This window comes from Hydra viridissima, unplaced genomic scaffold (genome assembly GCF_058129835.1).
Source record: "Hydra viridissima isolate aposymbiotic clone 2 unplaced genomic scaffold, HvirCarnegie_v1 scaffold_5, whole genome shotgun sequence".
NCBI lineage: Eukaryota > Metazoa > Cnidaria > Hydrozoa > Anthoathecata > Hydridae > Hydra > Hydra viridissima.
In genome coordinates this window covers 11,354,413-11,378,220 of record NW_028324304.1, presented here as the reverse complement: position 1 = coordinate 11,378,220, position 23,808 = coordinate 11,354,413, and the positions used below count along the sequence as shown (strand labels likewise).

Genomic DNA, 23,808 nt, shown 5'->3' with positions numbered 1-23,808 from the left:
TATAATTTTTGATGCAATTTAAAATTTACAATGTTTTCTTGCACTATTTTTTGCTTTTATTATTCGTAAAACATTATTTACCTAAATACTCAATTGTTTTTCAATATAGGTGAGTCAAAAATCCGATAAAATATTCAAATATCAATTTACCACTTTGTAACTAAGGAGAGTATCCAGTAACTAAGCAATATAAGTATCCATAGCAACTAAATTAAAAAAATTATCACTTTTGTAAGAAGTGTGATCTCATATTGGTACTCATGCCAAAATTTAGTGAATATAGCACTTATAAAATATCTGCAGATAACAAAATAGGTTGTTGCTAAGCAAAATAAAGGTATCCATAGCAACGAAATAAAAAAATATTACCTTCATAAAAAGCACAGACATCATATTAGTACTCATACTAATTTTAGTGAATATAGCTCTAATATTAAATTAGTTACGAATTTTGTCCAGTAAAAGTGAATTCTGGCCCACTGTGCAATGATTTTTGAATAATCTCTATTTGAAATATTTGTATGTCTAAATAATTCACCCTATAATTTACAAAATAATATTATTTGTTTCAATGTCATTTCTTATTGCACTTAATTTTATGATATAACTTATATGATATCAACGTGTTTGACATCAAATATAAGATTAAAGATTGAGTATATAAAACGTGTTTGATATCAAACACGTTGATATCAAACACCTGAAGTTATCATTAACTTCAGCTATATCTTACTAAGACATAGCTGAAGTCCATGGTATCTTCAGGCTGAAGACTTCACCCTGAAGATCACAGCTAGGTTATCTAGTTGTGTTTTATATCATACATTATATCCTTTTAATCTTATAAATATTATAAATCCTAATAATTATTGCATTATATGTATATATATTTTGTATATATAATTACGTATATATGTATGTATGTGTATATATATATATATATATATATATATATATATATATATATATATATATATATATATATATATATATATATATATATATATATATATATATATATATATATATATATATATATATAGTTTATAAAAAAGATAATGTCTAAATTGGATTTAAAAGCATGCAACCATTGTGGCAAAAAAATGAAATCTTTGCTGAGTTATATGACTCATTATCAAAGCCATCGCAATTTAGCTAATATTCAATTTCCTTGTTGCATTCAAAGTTGCAGAATTGTTTTCAAAACGTATTCAACTTTCAAATTGCATATAAGAAAAGAACATAATAAAAGTATTATCAAAAATAAACTAATAACAGAAATAAATAACATTTTCCAAAGTTTTAAATGTGATATTGCACTATGTAAAAAAATATGTGCTGGACTATCTCAGTTTATCTTACATCTTAAATTGCATCTTGATTCACTTGACCGTGTTCATTGTCCTTACATGAATTGCAAAAGTTCTTACACTAATCGAAATTCATTTGCATCTCATATAACAAGACGACATAAGCAATAGGATTCAAGTTTTATCATGCCACTGTATGTTGTTAGCTTAAATTCTTCTAATTTAAACAACAATAAAGATGTTAACACCCTTGAACAAGAAAGCATTTCATGTGGATCTTTAGAACACTATGAAAATGAAGAGTTTCATGATTGTATTGATTATATTTCTTCTGAAAAATATTTGAAGGATCAAGCTCTCTTTTTTTTAAAATTGCAAGTAAAAAATATATTTCCAGCTTCTTGTGTTCAATCTATTTTTGATGAACTTATGGTAGTTAATAATTCGAGTACTCAATTCTCTGTTCAAATTCTGACTTCTGCAATCTCGAATCAAAGCAGTGATATCTGTGAAAATGTTTTAACTGAATTTTCTAAGTCAGAACAAATAAAGAAAAACAGTTTGTACGCTTTAAGTACTAATAAAAAAAGGAAAGCTTATTTTCATAAACACATGAGTTACATATCTCCAATAGAATTTACTTTAGGTTTTGATGCCAATAAAAAATTTAGAACTGTTCATCATGTTCCAATAAAGGACTTGTTTAAAATGATGTACAATAAACACAGCAATGAACCTGGGTTTTGGCTAAAACATGAGGAAAGTTTTGGTATATATTCAGACTTACTGAGTGTCCCTAATTCAAGATATTGCAAATCCCTAATTCAAGATATTGCAAAGTCTGATGATAAAATTTTATATCTTATTCTATATCAAGATTCTTTTGAAATTGTCAACCCAATTGGATCAGGAAGAAAAAAACATAAAATACTTGCAGTTTACTTAACATTAGCTAATATTCCATCACACAAGAGATATGCATCGGAGCAGCTGCAGCTGGTACTTATGTGTAAAGATGCAGATTTAAAGTACTTTGGCCTCAGCAAAGTATTTGCACCAATATTTTCTGAATTGGCAGAAATATCTGGTTCTGTTTCTGTTTCTGAAAGTTTATCTGTAAAAACAAAACTTCTATGCATACTAGGGGATAATTTAGGATCACATTCTATAGGAGGCTTTTGTGAAAATTTTAGCACAGTTTCACACTTTTGTCGATACTGTTTAGCAACACGTGCAGAGTTTGATTTTAACCCTCAATTCTGTGGACTAGATCGAACAGAATCAAGCTACAATAATAGCCTGCTTCAATTAGCTCAGAATAATGGTAACAATTTTGAAGGAATAAAATTTAATTCACCATTTAATGGTTTATGTGGATTTCATGTGTCTACAGGTTTGCCACCATGCTTAGCTCATGATATCTTCGAAGGCGTAGCTTCACGAGATATGTATCTATGTGTTAAATATTTTGTTAGTAAGCGATGGTTTTCATTTAACAACACCAACAGAAGAATTATCATGCAGAAATATTTTAAAGGAGATGCCTTGGATAAACCTTGTGAGATGAATAAAACTTCGAGTACTGAAAAGTTAAGTGGTCATGCAGTTCAAAACTGGGTGTTTTTGCGTTTGTTTCCCCTTTATATAGGAATTTACATTACAGATTTTGAAGATCCTGTGTGGTTATTGTATTTAAGACTGAAAGAAATTGTTGAGATTATATGTTCACCTAAAATTGACATTCAACATATTGCTTATCTGCAGGTTTCAATAAATGGTTATTTGTCTTCTCGTAGAGAATTATTCTCTTCTTCAAAACTATTACCAAAACATCATTATTTGTCCCACTATCCACAGCTAATTTTACGTTACGGGCCTCTAATGCGAGTTTTCACTTTGAGGTTTGAACAAAAGCATTCTTACTTTAAAAAATGTGCCAGAAATTTTAACAATTACAAGCATGTATGTAAAACCTTAACAGAGACACACCAGTTGTTGCAATCATACAATAACTCAAGCATACCAAGTTCAAAAATTTATGCGGTCAATTCATTTTCATTCAATGTCACAAATTTTAGTTCTACAATTTCTGAGGCAATTATAACTACATGTGGACAACTGCCAGATACATTTTCTATCCATATTGTCTATCAAGGTACCCATTACAAAAAAGATTTATTCTTGATTTTTGACTTTACAAAAGATCACGAACTTCCTATTTTTGCAAGAATTTTGTTTCTTTTTTTTGATACACATGGAATTGAGTATGCTCTTATTAATGAGCAGAACACACAATTTGTGCATGAGCTTGGTATGTATGAGGTCTGTGGAGAAAATAATGAGATTCGATGTATAATGATTGCTTCTTTAATAGACTACCTTCCACTACCATCTTACAAGCACTGCAATCGCTCTTTTATTTCCTTAAAGCACTCTGTGTCATGCTCATCGAACAACTACAGGTTTACATAAATGATTTTTAAAAGTTATATATTTTATTTGGCAATATCATGATAAAAGATTTTATTTGTAAACTATTTTATTCATAGTATTTATGCAGTAAATTTGTGCAGTTTTTTTCAGAAATATTATTTAAAGAACCAGTCATAAGAACCAATCAAAAACAATAGTAGAGAGTATTATAAAAACTTTTGAAGAAAACTTTCTTTTTTAAGAATTTTGCTGCATAATTATATGTATAATGCCTTACTAAGAATTTTGTTAAATTTTTTAATATTTTGTTTTTTTGCTTTGTATAATTTAAAATGGAAGCAAGTATAATTTTTAATATTTTATATATATATTTTTAATTTAATTTTTTTTTTTGAATACTACATTTTGTGAATACTATATAAATATGTTTTTTAAATTTAATTAGTTGTAATCTTTTAAATTTAATAACCACATCAAACTCTGTAAAATTTACTTACAATGTAATATGACTTTTATTATGATACTCTTGATATATACACATGTTATATATTTTTTTAGATAATGGAGGTTATTAAAAGTAATATTTTAAGAACACTGCCAAATATTGACGGATGTGTTTTAAACCAGGTTGTGAAAAATTTATGGGAAATAGGTGTTGAAAATGAAACAGATCTCTACCTGGTTAAAGTTGATGATTTGGTTTTGCTAAAACCCATCCAACAACGCAAACTCCTTGAATCTTGGGCAAAGGAAAGCTCTGGTAAAAACGATTTATGATACTCAAAATAAATATGATTTTTATTATCATATACATTTATATATTTTTATTTATAATATTAATAAAATTTTATGCAGAACAATTCTAAAACTCTGTAGATTTTATTGTGGCCACACAATCCAGCATGCAAATGGTGCCCACAGTTGAAGTGAGAAATAACTCAAATAAATCAAGTAAGTTATTAAAAAAAGTTGTTGATAAAACATAGTAATTGAAAAAATATTTAGTTAGTGTTCTTTATATATTTAATTGCTCTATTTTAAATATTGTGTCAATTTTGTCTAGTAATGAAGATTAAACATGTAAGTGCTGCTGATTGGTATTTGACATTTGTTTTACCTTGGGCCAAAATGTCTAAAGAGGTACAAGATATATTAGCAGCTGGAGAAAGACCTTTAACAGAATGATGTCCTTGCTATTTGCCCAAAGCCATTAAAAAAACATTTAGATGTAATTGCATCTTCAATGGTTGTCAAATATCCTAAATCGTTTAAAGATGAATATGGTACTACAGTGATTGGTAGCGGTCATGACAGTTTAACGTTACAGCTAGTAAACCGTTATGACTATCTGCAGCGGCCAAACCGTGTTCCACCATTACTGAGTGTTTTAAATATGGAATCCCAAAAGGAACAATTATCAGTAGATGTTATAAAAAGAAAAACTGATAGTTATGGTTGCTTGAACCGAGAACCAGTTCTCAGTGTTTCAAACAGTCCTGAAGAACTCGAATACTATTTGCAACGAACTGAAATAAATGAAAAGATGTTATTGAATGATTTGTTGATAAAATTCCCCAATTTATTTACAGTAAATTAAATTCATTTTATTTAAAAATAATATAACTTATATTATTAACCAGTATGTATTAATCTATATTACTACTAAATAGAGATTTTTTTATAGTATTTAATAAGATTTTTGTAGAAGTTTATTTTATTTAGTTTTGGAATATATATATATATATATATATATATATATATATATATATATATATATATATATATATATATATATATATAATTGGTTTTTTCTATTTAGGTTGATGGTTTGCTACATCACTTTGATGTTTTGATGGGTGGAGTGAATGCTGGTGAACTTTTGATGAAAGCATTATATGATGAAAAGTTATATTTATTTTTGCATAGTTGTGGAATAGCAGACCTCAAAGTAAAGAAGGTGTTAATAAGTTTAGATAAAGCAAAACACGAAACTTTGTCAGATTTACCTGTGGCTCCCGGTCTTGTAATGGCTTTGATTAGTTTGTTTAATGATAAACTTGACGCACTCTTTATGTTTGTGGATGTAAGTTAAAGATAGTAATCATTAATTTAAAATATATCCAATACATATTTTCAAGCCATTAATTGTGTTTCACTCATTTTATAATAATATGCAATGTAGTTACTAAAAGATATTTGGTAGTAAGAAAAATATGTTTAGGAGACAATGGATCAAACAGAATTGGTGCCAATATCAAATTCTCCTCATCTATGTGTTTATGGTATGTTGAATTACAAGTTCTAACATGTTTTAAGATTTTGAAAATAATTAAAAAAAAAAGGTATGAGCTTGATCATTTTTATTTATATATATTTAAAATGGATTTTTGTTTGGCCAACTTGCATTCTTTTTTTAGGGAATTCGCTATTTACAGCAAATCGATTCATGCTGGTAATTGATTGCATTGTTGTAGTTGATGGAATGAACAATTTCATCAAGTCATTTTGTTGTTTATTTGCGAGTTTTTATATTTTCAATATACCATATCCAAAAGAAGCTTCATCAATATTAGAATTTTGTCAAAGGTATATAATGCTTATATTATGTTTAATTAAATGTGTTTAATTTGTCTAAGGTTTACATAGTATTTGATGTTAATGATATTTATTGATGAGAATGTTTTTAAACGTCAATTGCTTATACATATATTATTGACCGTTCCAGTGCATTTTTCGGCATCAATCCTGAAAAAGGGAGCAAAGCAAGGCGAACGAAGAAGACTTCAGCAATAAGTAAAATTGTGCTGTCAATACTGCAGAAGTTTGCGAAATTTAATAATATTTGAATTTACCACGTTGCTAAACTTTTTAATATAACTTTGAAACAGCAATTTATTATGTAGTTATTTATATTTATTTGTAAATTTCAAAAGTTTTACAATGATGTCTTTTGTTTTATTTTTGAATTTAATACATTCTTAAACTCCTACTTACCGAATATAACTATTTATATAACGTCATATTGATATGTAAGAGATTTTAAATTTTCGTTTTATTTGAATTTATTTATATTCATTTAATTTATCTGAGTAACTTTTTCTATTTAATAACATGTTAGTAATGTAAAACTGAAAAGATTTTTAAAAATATGACGTGTTTTTGTTACCATTAGCATATAAACAAACATATATGTTAATAGATATTTATAATTGAAGATACAATTGAAAAAAATGTAATTGAAATGCAATTGAAATTAAAGAAAAAATAAGACAAAATGAAACAGGCGAAGCATTTTCGAAAATAGTAAAAATATATTTTGATTTATGTTGTACAATATAAACTTTACAACAAATGAGCGAGGCATTTCTGTAAATTAATCACGGTACTATACCGTAATTCACGCTGTTTCATTACAGAATAATCACGGTATTCTACCGTAAAATAACGGCGTTTTACCGAGATTTATTCACGGTGTTTTACCGTAAAATAATCATGGTAAAATACCGGCACTTATGGGTAACGGTATAGTACCGTGATTTTCACGGTAAAGTTTTACAGTGTAGTGAATTGACCTTAAACAGTAGCCAAATATTATAGCCGAATTACTCAAACATCATTTTTTAGAGTCTGGCAAAGGCATTTAGGCCTACCTCGAACATTTATATCAGCATAATCTAATGAGATATTTTGCTTTAAGATGCTGAGAAATGTACGGAACGTCTAAAAAACCAGAGCGACGAGATCTTCGCACGCATGAGATCGTTAGAGACAAAGAACGAGCAAGATGTGTTTCTACAATCGTTGATTACAAGCATGAAGGTGAAAACTCACCGACCCAGAAAGGAAGGTGCCGAAGGAAGAGTAGCTTTTGACTTTTCATTTACATACGAGATTTTGGTGGGGATGCCAAAGAAAAGGTATGTGTGGATACCTTTAAAAGCCTTTATGTTATTAAAATTAGTCGTATTCGACGATTGCGCTCCCTGTTGGTATTAGGAAAATCACCAAAAGACCTTCGAGGGAAAAAATTAGAAACGAATGCAATCAGGAGCAGTGTAAGACTTCTGATAAGGGAATATATCGAAAGTTATCCGGTGAAACAGAGCAAATATGCTGGTAAAACTATCAATTATCTAGATGCTAGACTAAATGTCAAAATTTTGTACTTAATGTTTAAAGAAAAATATCCTGAAGCAAAATGTAGCTACAGATTTTTTCTAGGCTACTTTAAGGACAACTTTACGTTAAGATTTGGCTGTCCCCAGATAGACTCTTGTTGCATCGGTGAGGAGCCTAATTTAAAACTACAAAGCCCTCATCTCAGTGATGCAGCAAAGAAAAATGCTGCTATTGAACTGATGCTGCACAAACGTCGATCGAAAACGTTTTACAACAAACTCCAAAATGAAAGTAACCCGAAAACAAAACAAAATGAACCGCATGTCTTAGCGATCGCATCTGACTACATGCAGATTATCCCTTTACCGATGATACCAGTCCAGGAAACCGTTTACCTCAGACAGCTATCTGTTAACCTCTTCTCTATTTACGATGTGAAATGCAATAAAGATCATGTTTATGTGTACCATGAAGGCACAGCCAGAAAAAGCCCTGATGAGGTGTGCTCTTTTGTATACAATTACCTAAGGTCTGCTCCTCCACAGTTTACTGAAGTCCATGTCTACTTAGATAACTGTGGAGGGCAAAATAAAAACCATGCACTAAATAGAGTCTTTTCGGCTCTCACAGATACTGGCCGAATTGATCGAATCGAGCAGTACTACCCGATAAGAGGTCACTCGTACCAACCATGTGACCGTGACTTCGCGGTAATAAAGAGAAAACTGAAAAGGTATGACAAGGTGTACACGGTTCACCAGATAACTGAACTTGTCATTACTTCTAGCACTACTGGTAAGTTTACTGTTGAAGAAGTCGCAACAGAAGATATTGTAGATTTTAAAAAGTGGTGGCCAACATTCTACAAAATATCTTGCATTTCGGAAGAAACACGGGAAAAGAAAGTTCCTGCTAAGGATAAGATCAGTTTTGGAATAAGTTCTCTAATGCACTTCACTTATAGGACTTCTCCAGGTGTAATTGTCTGTAGACCACTCATTGATAGGCTGATGGTCCAAACTTACAAGATGTCTCAAGTTGTCGATCGCATCGTCGAGTTTCCGCAAAATGTGTGCTACCCATTGGGTAATGTTCCAATAAAGAGTGAAACTGCAGGATATTAGGAAGCTAATGCAATATTTTTCAGATGAATTCAGTGGTTTTTATGATGAACTCATGAGCTGGCCAACAACCGACGAGGCGAATGACGGGGAAGAGGAACACGATATCCAGTGAGGTGTCAAAGACTTTGTGATCGGTCAATTTATAAATTGTGTGATTTAATGTGTAATAGTTTGACCTTTGATTTTTAATAGTTTTTGTACAAAAAATGAATAAATATATAAAAGACAAGCTTTTTGTTACTATTCTTAACACATGTAAACAAAAAGGTTCTAAGTCAGACAACTTTAGCTATGTATAACATATATATATATATATCACAAATTTTGAAATATATTTTAACAAATCTAATACTTAAAGATGTCAAAAAGCACCCAGATTTTTTTTGAATTTATTAAAGTAATAATTTTGGATTTAATAAGTTTTTTCTCGTTCCCTGAAAAAATAGTTTTTATGACTTAGAACGTTTTTGTATGCATCGATTCATATGTTCAACTCATACACAGCGTTTGTATTATTATTATGTTTTACGTCTCGTAGGTAAATCATTCTTTCTGTTCTCTAGAAATATTTATAAATATTTAGGAAACACGATTAAATATTTATTATTTTGAAGTATAAAAGTTTATTTAATTCAACTCTAAAAATAAAAAGCATAATTTTACTTTTTGAACAAAATGCATAATTTCTTTGTAACAGAATATCGTGCGAGTTTAACAATATTTTTTAAAGAGATTTATGATATGCTAGGTGATGATATAATACATAAAATAATATATAAAATAATATATAAAATAATATGTAAAATAATATATAAAATAATACATAAAATAATATATAAAATAATATGTAAAATAATATATAAAATAATACATAAAATAATATGTAAAATAATATATAAAATGATATATAAAATAATATATAAAATGATATATAAAATAATATACAAAATAATATATAAAATAATATATAAAATAATATATAAAATAATATATAAAATAATATATAAAATAATATATAAAATAATATATAAAATAATATATAAAATGATATATAAAATATGTGATGGCAACATCAGGTTCTAATGACAGGATCTATAAAATTCGTGGTATACGAAAGTTGAAATGGTGAGGAGAGAAATGATAAAATTTATAACATGCCTCAAACAGAAAGAAACTTTTCTAAAATGTTTCTGGAGCATTCTTTTTTTGGCTGGACAAATAAAGCATATCAATTTATTTCACTAAAAAGTTAAAAAGTAAATATTAACAAAATTTTATGAACACCAAAAATTTCCAAATGGTAAAAAACGAGTAATAAAAATGGCTAAGAATCAAAGAAAAAAGAAAGTGTCGAATGACGTACAACATTTATTATCTGGATTAAAAAGCAATTGTTAAAAACTTTTGGCTCCGGTTAGGTGACGTATTTGTTCAAATGTTAGCCAAAACGTCAAGGACCAAGGTGCCTGAAAAAAAAAAAAAAAAAAAAAAGAGGTCAATATAAAACATAATAAATTTGTATTCAAAAAAGCGAAAATATTATTCTGATGGTAATTATCACACAGTTTTATGATACACAATCTCGAGCACAATGTTTTGAGGTGAAATAAAAAACAAAACAAAACAAAAAACGACATGAATTACCATTCTGGACCAAGTTGGTAAAAAACCTTTATATAAAGAAACCACTCCTTCATGTTGAATCTAAACAGAAATAAGAAAGAATAAAACTACCTACCACTAAATAATTACTCTTTAAAACAAATATTTATTTAGCCTGTTCGTATTTCATAAGGTTTTAAGGTGAAATCTTTAAAACAATGAGATAAATAATAATACCGCTTTAATAAGACAGTCCATTGAACCTTTATATAGCTCAGGATTATTCATAATGCGTGTTTTGACAACATCAGCAGGCGTGCTAAGCACAGAAGCAACAAAACCTGAGCATATGCTGAAATAAAAAGCTATTTAAAAATCAAACAATCGGAAAATAAATAATTGAGATGAAAAGAAAAAAAAAATATGTTAAACTGCAAGAATTAAAATTTTTTATTTTTTAAAACTGATATATTAAATGATAATTCACACGAAAGATATAAGCTACTAAAAAGCAACTTTGTTCCAAAATTGCAATCACTTTTTAAAGGGGGAGATGGAGGTGAAGAGCGGGGAGAGGGAGAATTTTTTTGAAAAGATTGAAAGAAAAAAAAGCATCTCTTAAAAATAAAAAATAACTTCAAGTACTGGTGACGTGGTTGTGGAAGGACGAAATGGGTGAAAATAACCTATTATGTTCAAACCTATTTTTCACAAAACCTCAACCTTTAAAAATGATTTCTTTATTACAACAAAAATAACAAAAAAAAAGGTTTTAAAGATTACCTTGATAAACCATGAGTCATCCAATTATCATTCATTCTTGTATTTCTTAAAAGGAAATGCTTTACTGAGTCATATGTAGTTAAATCTGAAATGTAGAAAAACTCTGCTCTAGATTTCCAAAATGATCAAAAACACAAAATTTGATCTTAAAAATTCAGTATACTTTTGCTTATTTTTTGCACATTTTAAAAACTAACCGCCAAGATTGACTAGTGCTGCTCGTTGTACATTAGGCAACCATCCTTTCCACAGCCCTTTCACTCCCTTTTCACAAGCAATTAAATTAAATGCATGTACTGTATTTCGATACCTAGAAGAAAAGAAAACAGATATCATTTATCAATCACTGATACCCTTTGAAAATTAACTTAACAAACAGAAAATCAGTGGAAAAACAGACAAAAGAATTTAAAAAGTGAAAAACCTTTTTTTATGACCTTGAAGTAGTCTTCTTCCTTCCATCTGCATCTGGACTTTAACCAAATCAGTAGGAGAGGCAAGAAACTGTGCAAACCCTCCCACAGTCATACCAACAAGTAAAGATTTCCTAAAATGAGCAGAACTGTTAGTTAAATAAATAAAACTCAAATTTACTCCAATAGCTGTAGAGCAATAGTAAAGCAAACCATTAAATGAAATATAACCCTAAAATAAAAAGAAGTTAAAAATATTCAAAATAGAACAATAATAAAAGTATACCAAACAGGAAAATAACTTTCAGAATTTTTCTTCATGTTATCCCGAAGATATTCATAGCAACCCATACGACAACCAGTATACACTTGAAAAGAATTATGACATTTAAATATTATGTATAATTATTTTAAAGTATTTAATGCTGTGTAATTTCACTGCAGAAACTTTATGTAAATGCTTTACATTGAAGTGAATAAAGCTCAATAAAACACAGAAATGATTAATCAAAGGAGTAAAACTACTGCATGGCTGAAGTTTCAAACTTGAAATTGAAAAAATTAACTACAACCCTGTCTCTCACTATCTCAAAAACTAATAACAACTTTTGTTTATTAAATAATATGGCATTTTAAGAACTTAATACCATTAATTTTTATCAATTAAATCTTTTTAAAAATTTGTAAAGCACAAACTAAAACAAGTTTGAATATTAAAAAAAAAAAAAAAAAGAAAAAGAAGAAGGAAAGTGAACAGATTGCATAATATATTTTATCATTCAAGATGTCTATCAGAAATATAAATTGAAAGGACAAACCTCATACACAAATGACATGCCTATTACTAAATTTCCAGTCCTGCTTATTGTTAAAATTTTAAAAAATTTATTCCAAAATACAAATTTAAAGTAATTTTTGTAAACTAAATTTACCCTTGCATCTTATTACACAAAAATCCAAAAACCACATAAGAGAGGTAAAGAGTGGATATTTTAGGTGATGACAAAGCTAGAGAACACCAGCAAATCTTTTATCTAACTTTAATAACTATGGTTTGACACTGTCTAATATGGAGATGTCAGAAACATTTGTATATTTTTTTATTAGATATAGTAAGAATTTTTTATAACAACATTGTACCAAAGTGTCTTAAAACAGCTGGTGCTAAACCTCTCCACAAGTTCAATATTCCTTCTTCTTTCACTAAAAAAACATACACAGTAGAATAGAATAACTTCAAAGAAAGAATTTTTTTGAGTTACAAAATAAAAAAAACTTTTAAAATGCCAATTTTATTTATATTTTGAGCAACTGTTTTAACAGGTAATTGGTAGTCAAATGTATCAATTGTCATTAAATAGTAAAAAAAAGCAACTAAAAAAGGATGGCCTGTATTATAGTAATTGCTATTCGTTTTATTTAACTATCATTTAAGTAAATTATAGCTACCAATGCCATAACCAGTCTTCAACATCCCTTTATATGCAAACAACTTCACATGGGAAGCATGCTCACCTTGCATTTGTAATCGTGTTTTTACTATGTCCAAAGGGAAAGTAACTAAATGAAAAACATGGTTTTTAAAATATAATACAAAAAGTGAAACTCAGTGCTGAGAATTAACTGATTTTTATCTCTTCTCTGCACTTCTACCAACAAATAATTATTTAATGAAAATGTAGAAGGAAAAATCTTTAATAGGAGATCAAAAAATAAGTTAACAAACTTGTTAAATACAAATTTACTCAATATCATTTTAAAAATTTATATTAGAAAAATTTATATCTGAAAATTAAAACAATTTTACTTAACATGTTATAGGTTCATACATAAAACCTATAAAAAATTAATCTTCATTTTCTGAAATTGTAATATTTTTTAGAAAAATGTTAAATGAAAGAAAAATTAGAAACTCAAATAAAAAGATTTTTGCATAAAAAAAATTGTTACTAAAACTAAATAAAATAAAAACCTGTTTCTGCAACAGCAGCAGCAACGCAAGATAAACCATACTTAAGTGCAAAACTGTCATTAGAACCTGATGTTGCCATCACACATTTTCCATTTTATAATAGTATCACCTATCATTTGTTTTTTTAAAGATTTGGAGAAAATAAACTCACAAGATGTTTTATTACAAAAAAGTTACGCATTTTTTTCAAAAAGCAAAAACAAACTTTAGAAAGAGTTACAATAAACTTTAATACTTCAAAAGTAACAAACATTTGTATTATGTTTCCTAAATATTTATAAATTATTCTAGAGAACAGAAAGAATGATTTACCTACAAAAAAGTAAAAGAGTCTTTATTTTTTTGTTTGTTTATATATTGAAAAATTATTAAAAACTTATTAAGCTCACTTAAAAAAAGAAAAGAAAATGAACTGCTTTACACAAAAAACATTTATAAAAGATATTCTAAAAACTAAAAAATATATATATACTATTTTAAATACAACCATCTTTTTTCCTTTTATTAAGGCTTTTTTCTGTATATTTAAACAAATTCAAAACGAAAAGAAAAAGTTCAAAAGCCTAAAGATACTTCATCATCTGCTTCGTCATGCTTTGCTATATAGTTCATAATATCATCTATATTATCAAAATTAGATGGAAAGACGTTTGGCTCTTTTTCACTATTTGTATTTGAAAGATTTTTTGATTCTGAGATAAACAGATTTTCTGTATCATGATGCAATTTGTAGCTGGGGTCTTCACAAGAATAAACAATAGTTTTATCTTCTGTTACAAATTTGCTTGTAGTAGCAGTAGTATGAGTAGTAGTATGAGTTTCTAACTCAGAAAGTTGTTTGTCAGTTTTATCAATAATATGTGTTAACCCATCATCACTTCTCGAAATATCTTTATGAACTGCATCTGCCTCAAAATGATAATTTGTATCTAATTCTTCCCTGATGACTCTAATAGATTCATCAGATTGATATTTTTCACTGTTGGAATCACTTTGCAATTTTTGCAGCTTTTCAGCTGCAACCAAAAGATTGATATCAGAGTTATTATCTGTTGATGAGTTATTTTCTTGAACAGTTTCTTTTTTTAAACTTCCAGAAAACAGATCAACATCATCTACACTTAAATCATTAAAGAATAAACCTTTCTTTCTTGTATCGCCTAACAACTCATTCAGATCATTCCCCTGCTTTGATGCTCTATAAAATTTTTGATAAAATATGTCAACTAAATAAAAACTTTTCAAACAAAACAATCTTTTTACCATTTACAGGATAATAAATTTGAATACAAATTTACAGGGCATACAATCAGTAACTCCTTTTTGTACAGAACATGAACTTATGAAACCCATTTTATCACATAACCAACAGTAGTATCAAATCAATTAAATTTTATGACCAGTATAAACTTTAAAAATTATAATTAATTAAAATAATCATTTCTAAAGCAAAACAATTTTATCACATAGATAGATTTTTTTTTACAATCTTTTTTAATAAATCTCATTTAGCACAATCATGTGCCACTTAAAAACATTCTACACTGTTTTATAACACTCTTCCACAACGCTTTAAAACACTCTTTAAAAACCCTTTAAACAGGTTGCAAACAAATTATTGGTTTTATTGATATCTAAAAAAACAGATAAAAGATTTTTTTAATTATCATAAATAAAATATACACAGAGTGGTTGACTTTCCTTTACAAAAATTTTAAAATAAAGATATTTTCCAAAAATTTTTTTACCCGCGGTGTTAAAAAAAAAACAAAAAGACAAAAAAGAACCAAGAAAGTCTGAAATATACCAATAAATGAGTTGAATCCAAAATAAAGGATATCAAAAACATCATGAAATTCTTTTGAAAACTTTATCAACTAAATAATTAGCTTTACGTTTCTAAAATCAAAAATTTCAACATGTTAATTATTTGAAACAGAGAACAAAATTTGCATGTTTCAAAAAATGCTATCAAATAGTTTGTTTCTTCAGTTGAGGTTGCTATATTCCGTCCCAATTAGTTTACAAATATCTTTTTTAGAGAAATACCTAGAGAAATATCTTTTTAAAGAAATATATTTTTAGAGAAATTTCTAGAGAGGCTAAAATCTTGAATAAGTATTCATAACTTGATTTTAATTAGATATTTTAACATGTGAAAGTTCACCTGCTAAAACTTGTATAGTTGAACTTGTATGGTTGAACTTTTATGGTTGAACTTGTACAAGTGAGTATAAGGAGCAATTGTATATAACTAATTAATTTATCATAATATAATTGATTTTAGGTCTAGTAATGGCATAACTGAACAAATATATTATTAGTTTAAAACAATAGTTTCTTGCCTGATTGATTTTGTTCTTGCTGTTTTGAAGAAATCCATTTCTGACTCTTTAGCATTATCATTTTCTTGAGATTTCAAGGGACTTGAACTGGTACTAAGTTGAGAGGCAGTGTTAAACACTTTCACTTCTTTCTTTGATGCACTCCCTAGCATCTTAAGTAAATCATCTTCATTAAGTAAATCTAGATCTTCATCAACACTTAAAAAAAATCAAATAGGGAGATAAATTAAACAGAGAGATAAAACAAATATTTAATTAGTTTAGAGTAAATTAAATTGAAATTACTAATCTTATGTTTCATTTCTTTTTTCTTCATTAAAAGAGCAATTTTGAAATTACAAAAAAAATTCTTATAAATCATAAAAATAATTTCTCATAAAATAAATTTTCTTCTAATGCAAATTTGACTCTGAAATAATAAAATGAAAGAGCTTGAACTTTCATCAAAACTATATCACCACCTGACTTTTTATGTTCTATAATTCTTAAAAATGTAATTTTTGAAGAAAAATCTGTTTAACCCTCTTTTAATTTGGCCATTCACAAATATCTTTTCCACATCAAAATAATGGCTCAAATGAAATATTTAAAGTACTTTTTTGATAAATTATAATTAACTTTTCCTTATTATTTGATAAATTTATTTCAATTCTCTGTTTGAATTTTCATACTTACTTTAAAAGGTCTTGATTATCAACTGAAAAAAAATCTTTTCTTTGAGCGGAATTAGAGAGTGGGAATAAATTTTTATTAACATGACTACTTTCCTCCTCAACCAGAAATGATTTAGTTGAACATATCATTTCTGTGTTGCTGAGTGTAGAAATTGCTTCCTGGTCTTTTTTTACTATATCTGTATTTTTTGGACTTTGAAACAAGTCAATCTCTTCCATCAAATCTTGTTCAACTACAGCAGACACATCCTCCTGTCATAAATTTGTAGAGATAAATATAGTAAATGTAAATATGAGTATATATATGTATGCATTTATATGTATGTATATGTGTGTGTCTGTGTGTGTTTACATATATTAGGCTAGTTCACACTGCATACAAATACAGAACAAATACATTAGTAAACTAGAAGTAAATGTACAAATCAAATGAAAAGAGTCATTACAGAGGATCTTAAGACTGAGAAGTGTGAATTTGTGAAAATTTTCATTGTATATATATTTTTTTACTTTTTATGTTAAACAGCCAACTAGATTACACTTAAATTCTATTTCATATATACTGTTAATTGATAATAAAAACAATAATTTAAATTTTTATTTAACATTTTTTTAAAGAAAAAATGGTAAACAAAATAAATGCTCAAATGAAAAAAGACTCTGAATAAGTCAACTATGTGGTTAATTGACCTTACTTTAGATATAAGGAAGAAAACTTCCTCAAACAAACTTATCAAGATAGAATACATAGCAGTGCAACTTTTACAGCAAAAGAAATGATGATTTTTTTGGGCTAAAGCAAGAATTTCAACCCAAACTGAGCAGCTTGTAGGAATAAAGCTAAGAAATGTGCAGACAAATATCTAAAACTGAAAGAATAAAAATTTTCACCTAAGTAAAACTCAGAAATTTCATTCATACTTTTATTACATTATATTTTCAATAGTTGTATTGTATAGCTTAATATTATTAGTTGGTAGTGTATTATGCTAACTTTTAGTTAAAACTATTAATTATACTTATGAAATAAAGTGTCCCAAGTTAATGATGCATTTAATATTAAAAATTAAAAAGCAATCATAGAATTATAAAATTCTGCAAATTTCAAAGGCCATTAGTAACCTCTAAATATTGCTCAAAATGGCTAAAAATTTGTGCACCATTTTATTTTAGTGTTTGTCACCATTTGAAAGGTTTTAAAGTTAACATTTTGGACTTTTTTTTTCTTGAACCACCCTTACATACACACATTCATAAATACATACATACACACATACATACACACATACATACACACATACACATACATACATACATACATACATACATACATACATACATACATACATACATACATACATACATGCATGCATACATACATATACTTAGGTCGTTAGAAAAGTTCGTAGAACTCCCCTCTAAAAAAAAAAAAAGAAGAGTTTTTTTTAATTTTGTTTTATCAAATGTTCAAAATAATGTCCATCGTTATCTATACAAAGTTGCATCCTTTCAAGCCATTTGTCAAACGTTTTTTTATACTCTTCTTTGGGTATACTTTGAAGTAGCTTCGTTATGCGAGTTTTTTGACTTTCGACGTCAGTATCGTCATCAAGATTTTTTTTTATCAAGTCGAATAGCCAATAATCGGATGGAGCTAAGTCTGGTGAGTATGGTGGGTGGCGAATTATTGTAATTCCAGCTTGGTTTAGACAATTTGTGACGGTTTTAGTCACATGGGGTCGAGCGTTATCATGGAGAAATTTGAAATTTTGAGTGCCTGTTTTAGGTCTTTGCTTATTTATTTCGCATATAAGAGGTTTCAAATAATTTTTTATATAATATTCGCTAGTAATGGTGTCTCCCTTTTCAACATAACCCAAATGAACAACACCTGTTGTTTTGAAGAAGATGTAGAACATGTTTTTCGGCTGAAACCTGTCGCATCTTACTATAGTTCTTGGACTTTCACCTTCACCGACCCAACTAGCGTTAGCCGACTTGTGTCCAACTTGTCTCAAATAAAACCACGACTCATCCCCTGTAATAATATCACATAGTCTCCATGGACCGTTACTGAAAAGAGCTAAATTTTCCTTACATGCCTCAACTCTATTCTTGCGATTTTGATCGGTTAACTCGTGGGGTATCCAATGTGATGTTAATTTTCTTTTTTTAAGTGCGCTGTGAATGATTTCGTTGATTGTAAAGCGATTAATCGATGTCAGGGCTTCAATTATATCATGTGTTGCATGAGGATTTTCTTCAAATGGCTCGCACACGTTCAATATTCTCAGCTGTATACGTGGTTTGAGGGTGCCCTGAGCGAGGATCATCTTCGAGACTCTCTCTACCATCTTTAAATAAAGTAGCCCACTTGGCAACTGTACTATATTTTGGAGCTTGGTCACCATGAACTAAAACCAACTCATCGGTTATGGCTTGTGCTGAAACTCCAAGTAGAGCACGGGTTTTAATATATGCTCGATATTCAAATTTATCCATTTTTAAATTTTTTCTTGAAAACGTATATAGTAAAATTTAAATAACTTTTTTAATAAACATTCAAAATACTTCAACAAGTACTTAAAATGTTCATAATTAAACGCAGTTTAAAATGATATATAAATATTTAATTATTTCCTGTCTCATTGTATCTTTATAGATGAAGTTCTACGAACTTTCCTAACGACCTAAGTATAAAACAGATTTTTCTAATTTTTTTGCACAATAAAGCTATTGTGTTGTTGTTTGATACTATTAATTGTTAAATATTTGTTATCATCGTTATCAGATATCAAAATTGTCAGCTGTTGCTTGATCTTTAGTTAGATTTTTTTTTTTTTTTTTTGCAACAATATTAAGAGACATCTTTTGCACTGCAACTTGTTTTAAAATTGCACCAGGAGCATAAAAACCCTATCAGATTCAGTGCTAGTTGATTGAAGCATTAAAAGAAAGTCATAAACCAGGTAGAGATATTCTCCTTACACACCTTCACCTTCAAATAGCCTCATTTCCTTTTTTAGGCACTTGATTATATCACAATCACATACTTAACATAAAGAATAAGGATCTACACCATATGCCTCTTTTTTTTAGAAATATGTGAGCTTAAAAAATAAATACTTTTATGTATTTCTCTCTTTTTTATTATAGATTTCACTTTATGTTTTTGACCCATCAATTGTAACAACTTTCTTATAAGTATTGTAATTAATAGAAACAAATTTTTAGGCAAATGAAATGTCAAAAAGTCAAAGTTGTTCATATGGCAACCTTTAAACAATATCCAATTTTTCAGAAAACTTGAGCAAATTTTTTCTGATAATGCTTAATAAATACTTCAAGTAACAGAACATAAATTATTTTTTAAGGTATTTAAACTTAAAGTCAAAAAAAGTATAAAAAATATTTTTTCAAGAAAGCAAACTCTGAAATAATTTTTAATTTTTGAAAAAATTGTAGACATAATTTTGCCTATTACCTCATTATACAAAGTAATGTTACCATATTTAAAAAATGGTTGGGAATGAAACACCTAGAGCTTAATTGTGCAAAAAAATCTTAAAAATTAAGTAGCTTTTTAGTAGTTAACAATTAATGTGCTGAATTTGATTATGTTCAACTTCTTTTTATTATATATATATATATATATATATATATATATATATATATATATATATATATATATATATATATATATATATATATATATATATATATATATATATATATATATATATAAACCTCTTTCAAGACAGCAACATTTGAAGGTACAGACAAGGCTTTAGAAAATTGAGGCTTTAGAGATGGAGCTGTGGGATCATAGTCTTCTTTCAAAAATGCTATCACCATAGGACTGCTACATAGTTTTTGAGTAGCAGCTACCATTCTTAAGACATGATTCATGCAATTGAATTTGGCTGTAGTATCATTTGAAAATAACGATTTTTTTGGAAGCTCTGGAAAAATCACACTTGGGAATCGCTTATAAAGTTGATGATAGAGAACTTCAAACTCTTCAAATGTTTTTGAAACCTAATATAAAATCAAAATATAAAAAAATATTTCTTTATTACTTAACAGATTTCTATTATATTTAACAGCATATATTTGTTTTTCTTACTGTAATTAGATCATGGTTTAATATAAACAATGTTACATTTACACAATAAATTGAGATTTTGAAGCTTTATTATTGTTAATAAATTAGCTTTATATTAATTTTATTTTCCAAAAAATTTCCTGTGAACATTTAGTATAATTTTCATAAAATTTTATTTGTGTTTTTAAGATTTATTTTTTTTTTTTAAGTTTGTAAATCATCTTATTAAACTTAACTATAGCATAACTTTTTTAATAAACACAAAATTTTTACTAAATACAAGGTTGTAACTTGGTTGTAACATTGGCACATGGACAAACCTTATAAACCATCATCACTTAACTAAGTTATCAAATACTTCTAAAAAACTTTAATCAAAAAGCTAGTAATATAACATACCATAAATTGTACAACATCTGATTCTCTAAGATCACGACTTTTATAATAAAATAAGTTTGTGATAACAATAACATGATAGAGAAATGAACTTTTAATTCGATGAGGTATTTCTTGGTAATCAGACACATACAAGTCCAAACCAGTAACTTTGTTCTTCAACTCTCTTAAAAATGAGAACAAATAATGTTTAACAATAAGTTATTTATAATGGTTCCATTACACATACAATATTAATACCTACATATATTGTATCAATACATAAAACATAAGAAAATGATGCCATAATATCAATATGATATAATATTAAGGTAAAAAGGCCTTAAAGACAATAATTTCACTTAGAAAATTTACTTTGCTTAATAGTAGATAGAATAAAAATGTTTTGGAATCAAGCTTAGGCAAGCAAATGTCAAAAATATTTATAATGTTCTAAAATCATAATTATAAGCAATTGTTTAATATTATAAATATTGATCTTTTAAATTTTGTACAGCTGATTTGTATGTTTTTTGGTATTTCCACTTATTTACATTACTTTTTGTTTGATGCTATATTTCTGTATACTTTGCTTTTTTACAATTCAGCTGTAACATGTTTTTCATTTTAACACTTCCATCTGCATCAATTATACTTTAATTTTACTTTGTACCTTTACTTAATAATTGTAATGCACATGTTTTAATGCAATTTATAAATTTATATAGCAAACAAAAAGAACTGTCATAACAGCAATTGACTGACAGCAATTGCCATGAACTTTGATGATTATAAATAAATTAACTTAAAATTAAAACTTAATAACTTGAAATTAAAATTTAGGAAATTTATTTTTTCTATTCAATATTTTAGATATATTTATGTTTTTATGAAACTGTTTTTATAAAATTGGCATACAACTAACTTTTGAAGTAAAAATCTATGTATATTTTGCTTAGTAGCTGAAAGTCAGTTGTAATTGATTACATTTACAAATAAAAATGGATAAGTGCTAGAGCTTGACCATTTAAGTTAGAGTAAATAAAAATGTTTTTTTTTTTTCTATAAAATTTATTTTTCACATTTGAAAAAAGTAAAATGTTATCTCAAGAAATTGTGTTTTGAAATAAGAATCTAGACCCAAAATTACCTTCACACAATATAGCTGTAGACAATACTGTTATGAAATACAAAACAAAGAACTGCATAATTAATTTCAATGTTTTTTTCCTGTCAAAGTAAAAATACTGATTTAAGAATAGAAGAGGATAAAACCTACTAAGAAAACATATATTAGAGAGGTTTTTTCTGTTAAAGCAAACCTAGACTGCTTTATAAATGATGGTGTAAAAACAAAACACATTAATAAATTATTTCTAGGAAAATTAGTTTTTGTTTTAAAAATGATTAAAGGGTTTTATCAAGCTTCTTTTTTGATTTTGAACAAACTATTAAATTTACTTATTTAATTAAGGTTTAGTCTACTGCATCTACAATCTTGGTATCATACAATTGTAGCTACTAGTTACCCTTTTTTAAAAAAAATAGAACAAAAACAAATTTAAATAAAACTTATGACACTAGTATACGCATGGAAAAGTGGGAGCTTCAAACTATCAAAATTTTTTGTGAATAAAATTTAGAAATTAGAAATAGATTTTAAAAAAAAAGCTAGCTAGAGTTTCTAAAGAGATTGATGGTTAATTTCCTTAAAATAAATTTGTATGCACTGTATTTATGTGATTAACTTATTTTTTCTTTAGGACAATATCATATTTTTGTCATCTGACATTTTTAAACTCGAAGAAAAAAAGTAAGAAACCATGAGATAAATGAAAAAATGAAAACACGAGAGGAGCCATAAAACATACCTGTTAGTCACAATTGCTTTACTGCACATTTTATCGCAAACATAAAATATTAACTGATGGTTTAGTTTAATAAAGAAAATGTTTACTCATCACGGACAGATTGTCGCTTAGTTCATAGATTTCGCTAATAATGCAATTTTATTATTATTTTTTTTTTATTGATCCCGTTTTTGGCATTGATATCTATAATAGGTTAACATCAAGGTGGCTTGCGTCAAAGTGATAGCAAATAATTTTATTTAGAAATTTTTTCTTGTATTACGCTGCATGCGGATGCCCACAGGTTCTAACGAATGTAAACAATTTAAATTTCCCGCCATTAAACTATACAAACTAAGTAAACAAATTAGGCAGGGTCGAATATTCTTTAAACAAATATTTTACGAATAGCTTTTGCTTCCTTAATTAAACGAATAATATTTTTCGATCCATATTTGTACAACAAATATTCGTTCTATTTATAAAACCATTCGTTCAACGAATAATATTCGTACGAATATTCATTAACAAATAAAATACTCTTACACAAATACTTTTTACAGACATTTTGTTAGGCTGCTAATTACTCTATAATATATGTTGTCAATGCTGAGATGAGTTCTACGTTCTTATACCACAGCTATTAAAAATACTTGTTCTGAAGTAACTAATGATGTTGGGATGCACAAGAACTTCTTTGTTT

General features: G+C 27.5%; 3 protein-coding genes and 1 pseudogene across 4 annotated transcripts; 2 read left to right on the top strand and 2 right to left on the bottom strand.

The window, feature by feature from the left end:
* Positions 1-722: 722 nt before the first annotated feature.
* Positions 723-6,687, top strand: LOC149888668 (uncharacterized; annotated as a pseudogene). The gene is made up of 7 exons (XR_016452450.1): positions 723-797; positions 4,302-4,503; positions 4,620-4,694; positions 4,807-5,331; positions 5,563-5,826; positions 5,965-6,025; positions 6,469-6,687. The product of XR_016452450.1 is annotated as an uncharacterized LOC149888668 (transcript).
* On the top strand, positions 1,497-3,782 carry LOC149888669 (uncharacterized). Its single transcript, XM_090089102.1, has one exon. The coding sequence runs from the start codon at positions 1,497-1,499 to the stop codon at positions 3,780-3,782; it is 2,286 nt and encodes a 761-aa protein (XP_089945228.1).
* A 3,649-nt stretch (positions 6,688-10,336) lies between the features above and the next one.
* On the bottom strand, positions 10,337-13,901 carry LOC145188925 (mitochondrial uncoupling protein 4-like). The gene is made up of 10 exons (XM_090087217.1): positions 13,757-13,901; positions 13,234-13,344; positions 12,925-12,987; positions 12,071-12,152; positions 11,796-11,918; positions 11,569-11,681; positions 11,372-11,456; positions 10,826-10,940; positions 10,631-10,690; positions 10,337-10,452 (listed from the first exon to the last, which is right to left on the bottom strand). Exons 1-10 carry the CDS (start codon positions 13,833-13,835, stop codon positions 10,381-10,383), a joined length of 903 nt encoding a protein of 300 aa, XP_089943343.1. The 5' UTR covers positions 13,836-13,901; the 3' UTR covers positions 10,337-10,380.
* A 188-nt stretch (positions 13,902-14,089) lies between these two features.
* Positions 14,090-23,423, bottom strand: LOC149888667 (uncharacterized). Its single transcript, XM_090087205.1, has 6 exons — positions 23,127-23,423; positions 21,280-21,442; positions 20,523-20,813; positions 16,777-17,027; positions 16,102-16,299; positions 14,090-14,954 (listed from the first exon to the last, which is right to left on the bottom strand). The coding sequence occupies exons 1-6, from the start codon at positions 23,153-23,155 to the stop codon at positions 14,312-14,314; spliced, it is 1,575 nt and encodes a 524-aa protein (XP_089943331.1). The 5' UTR covers positions 23,156-23,423; the 3' UTR covers positions 14,090-14,311.
* Positions 23,424-23,808: the final 385 nt, after the last annotated feature.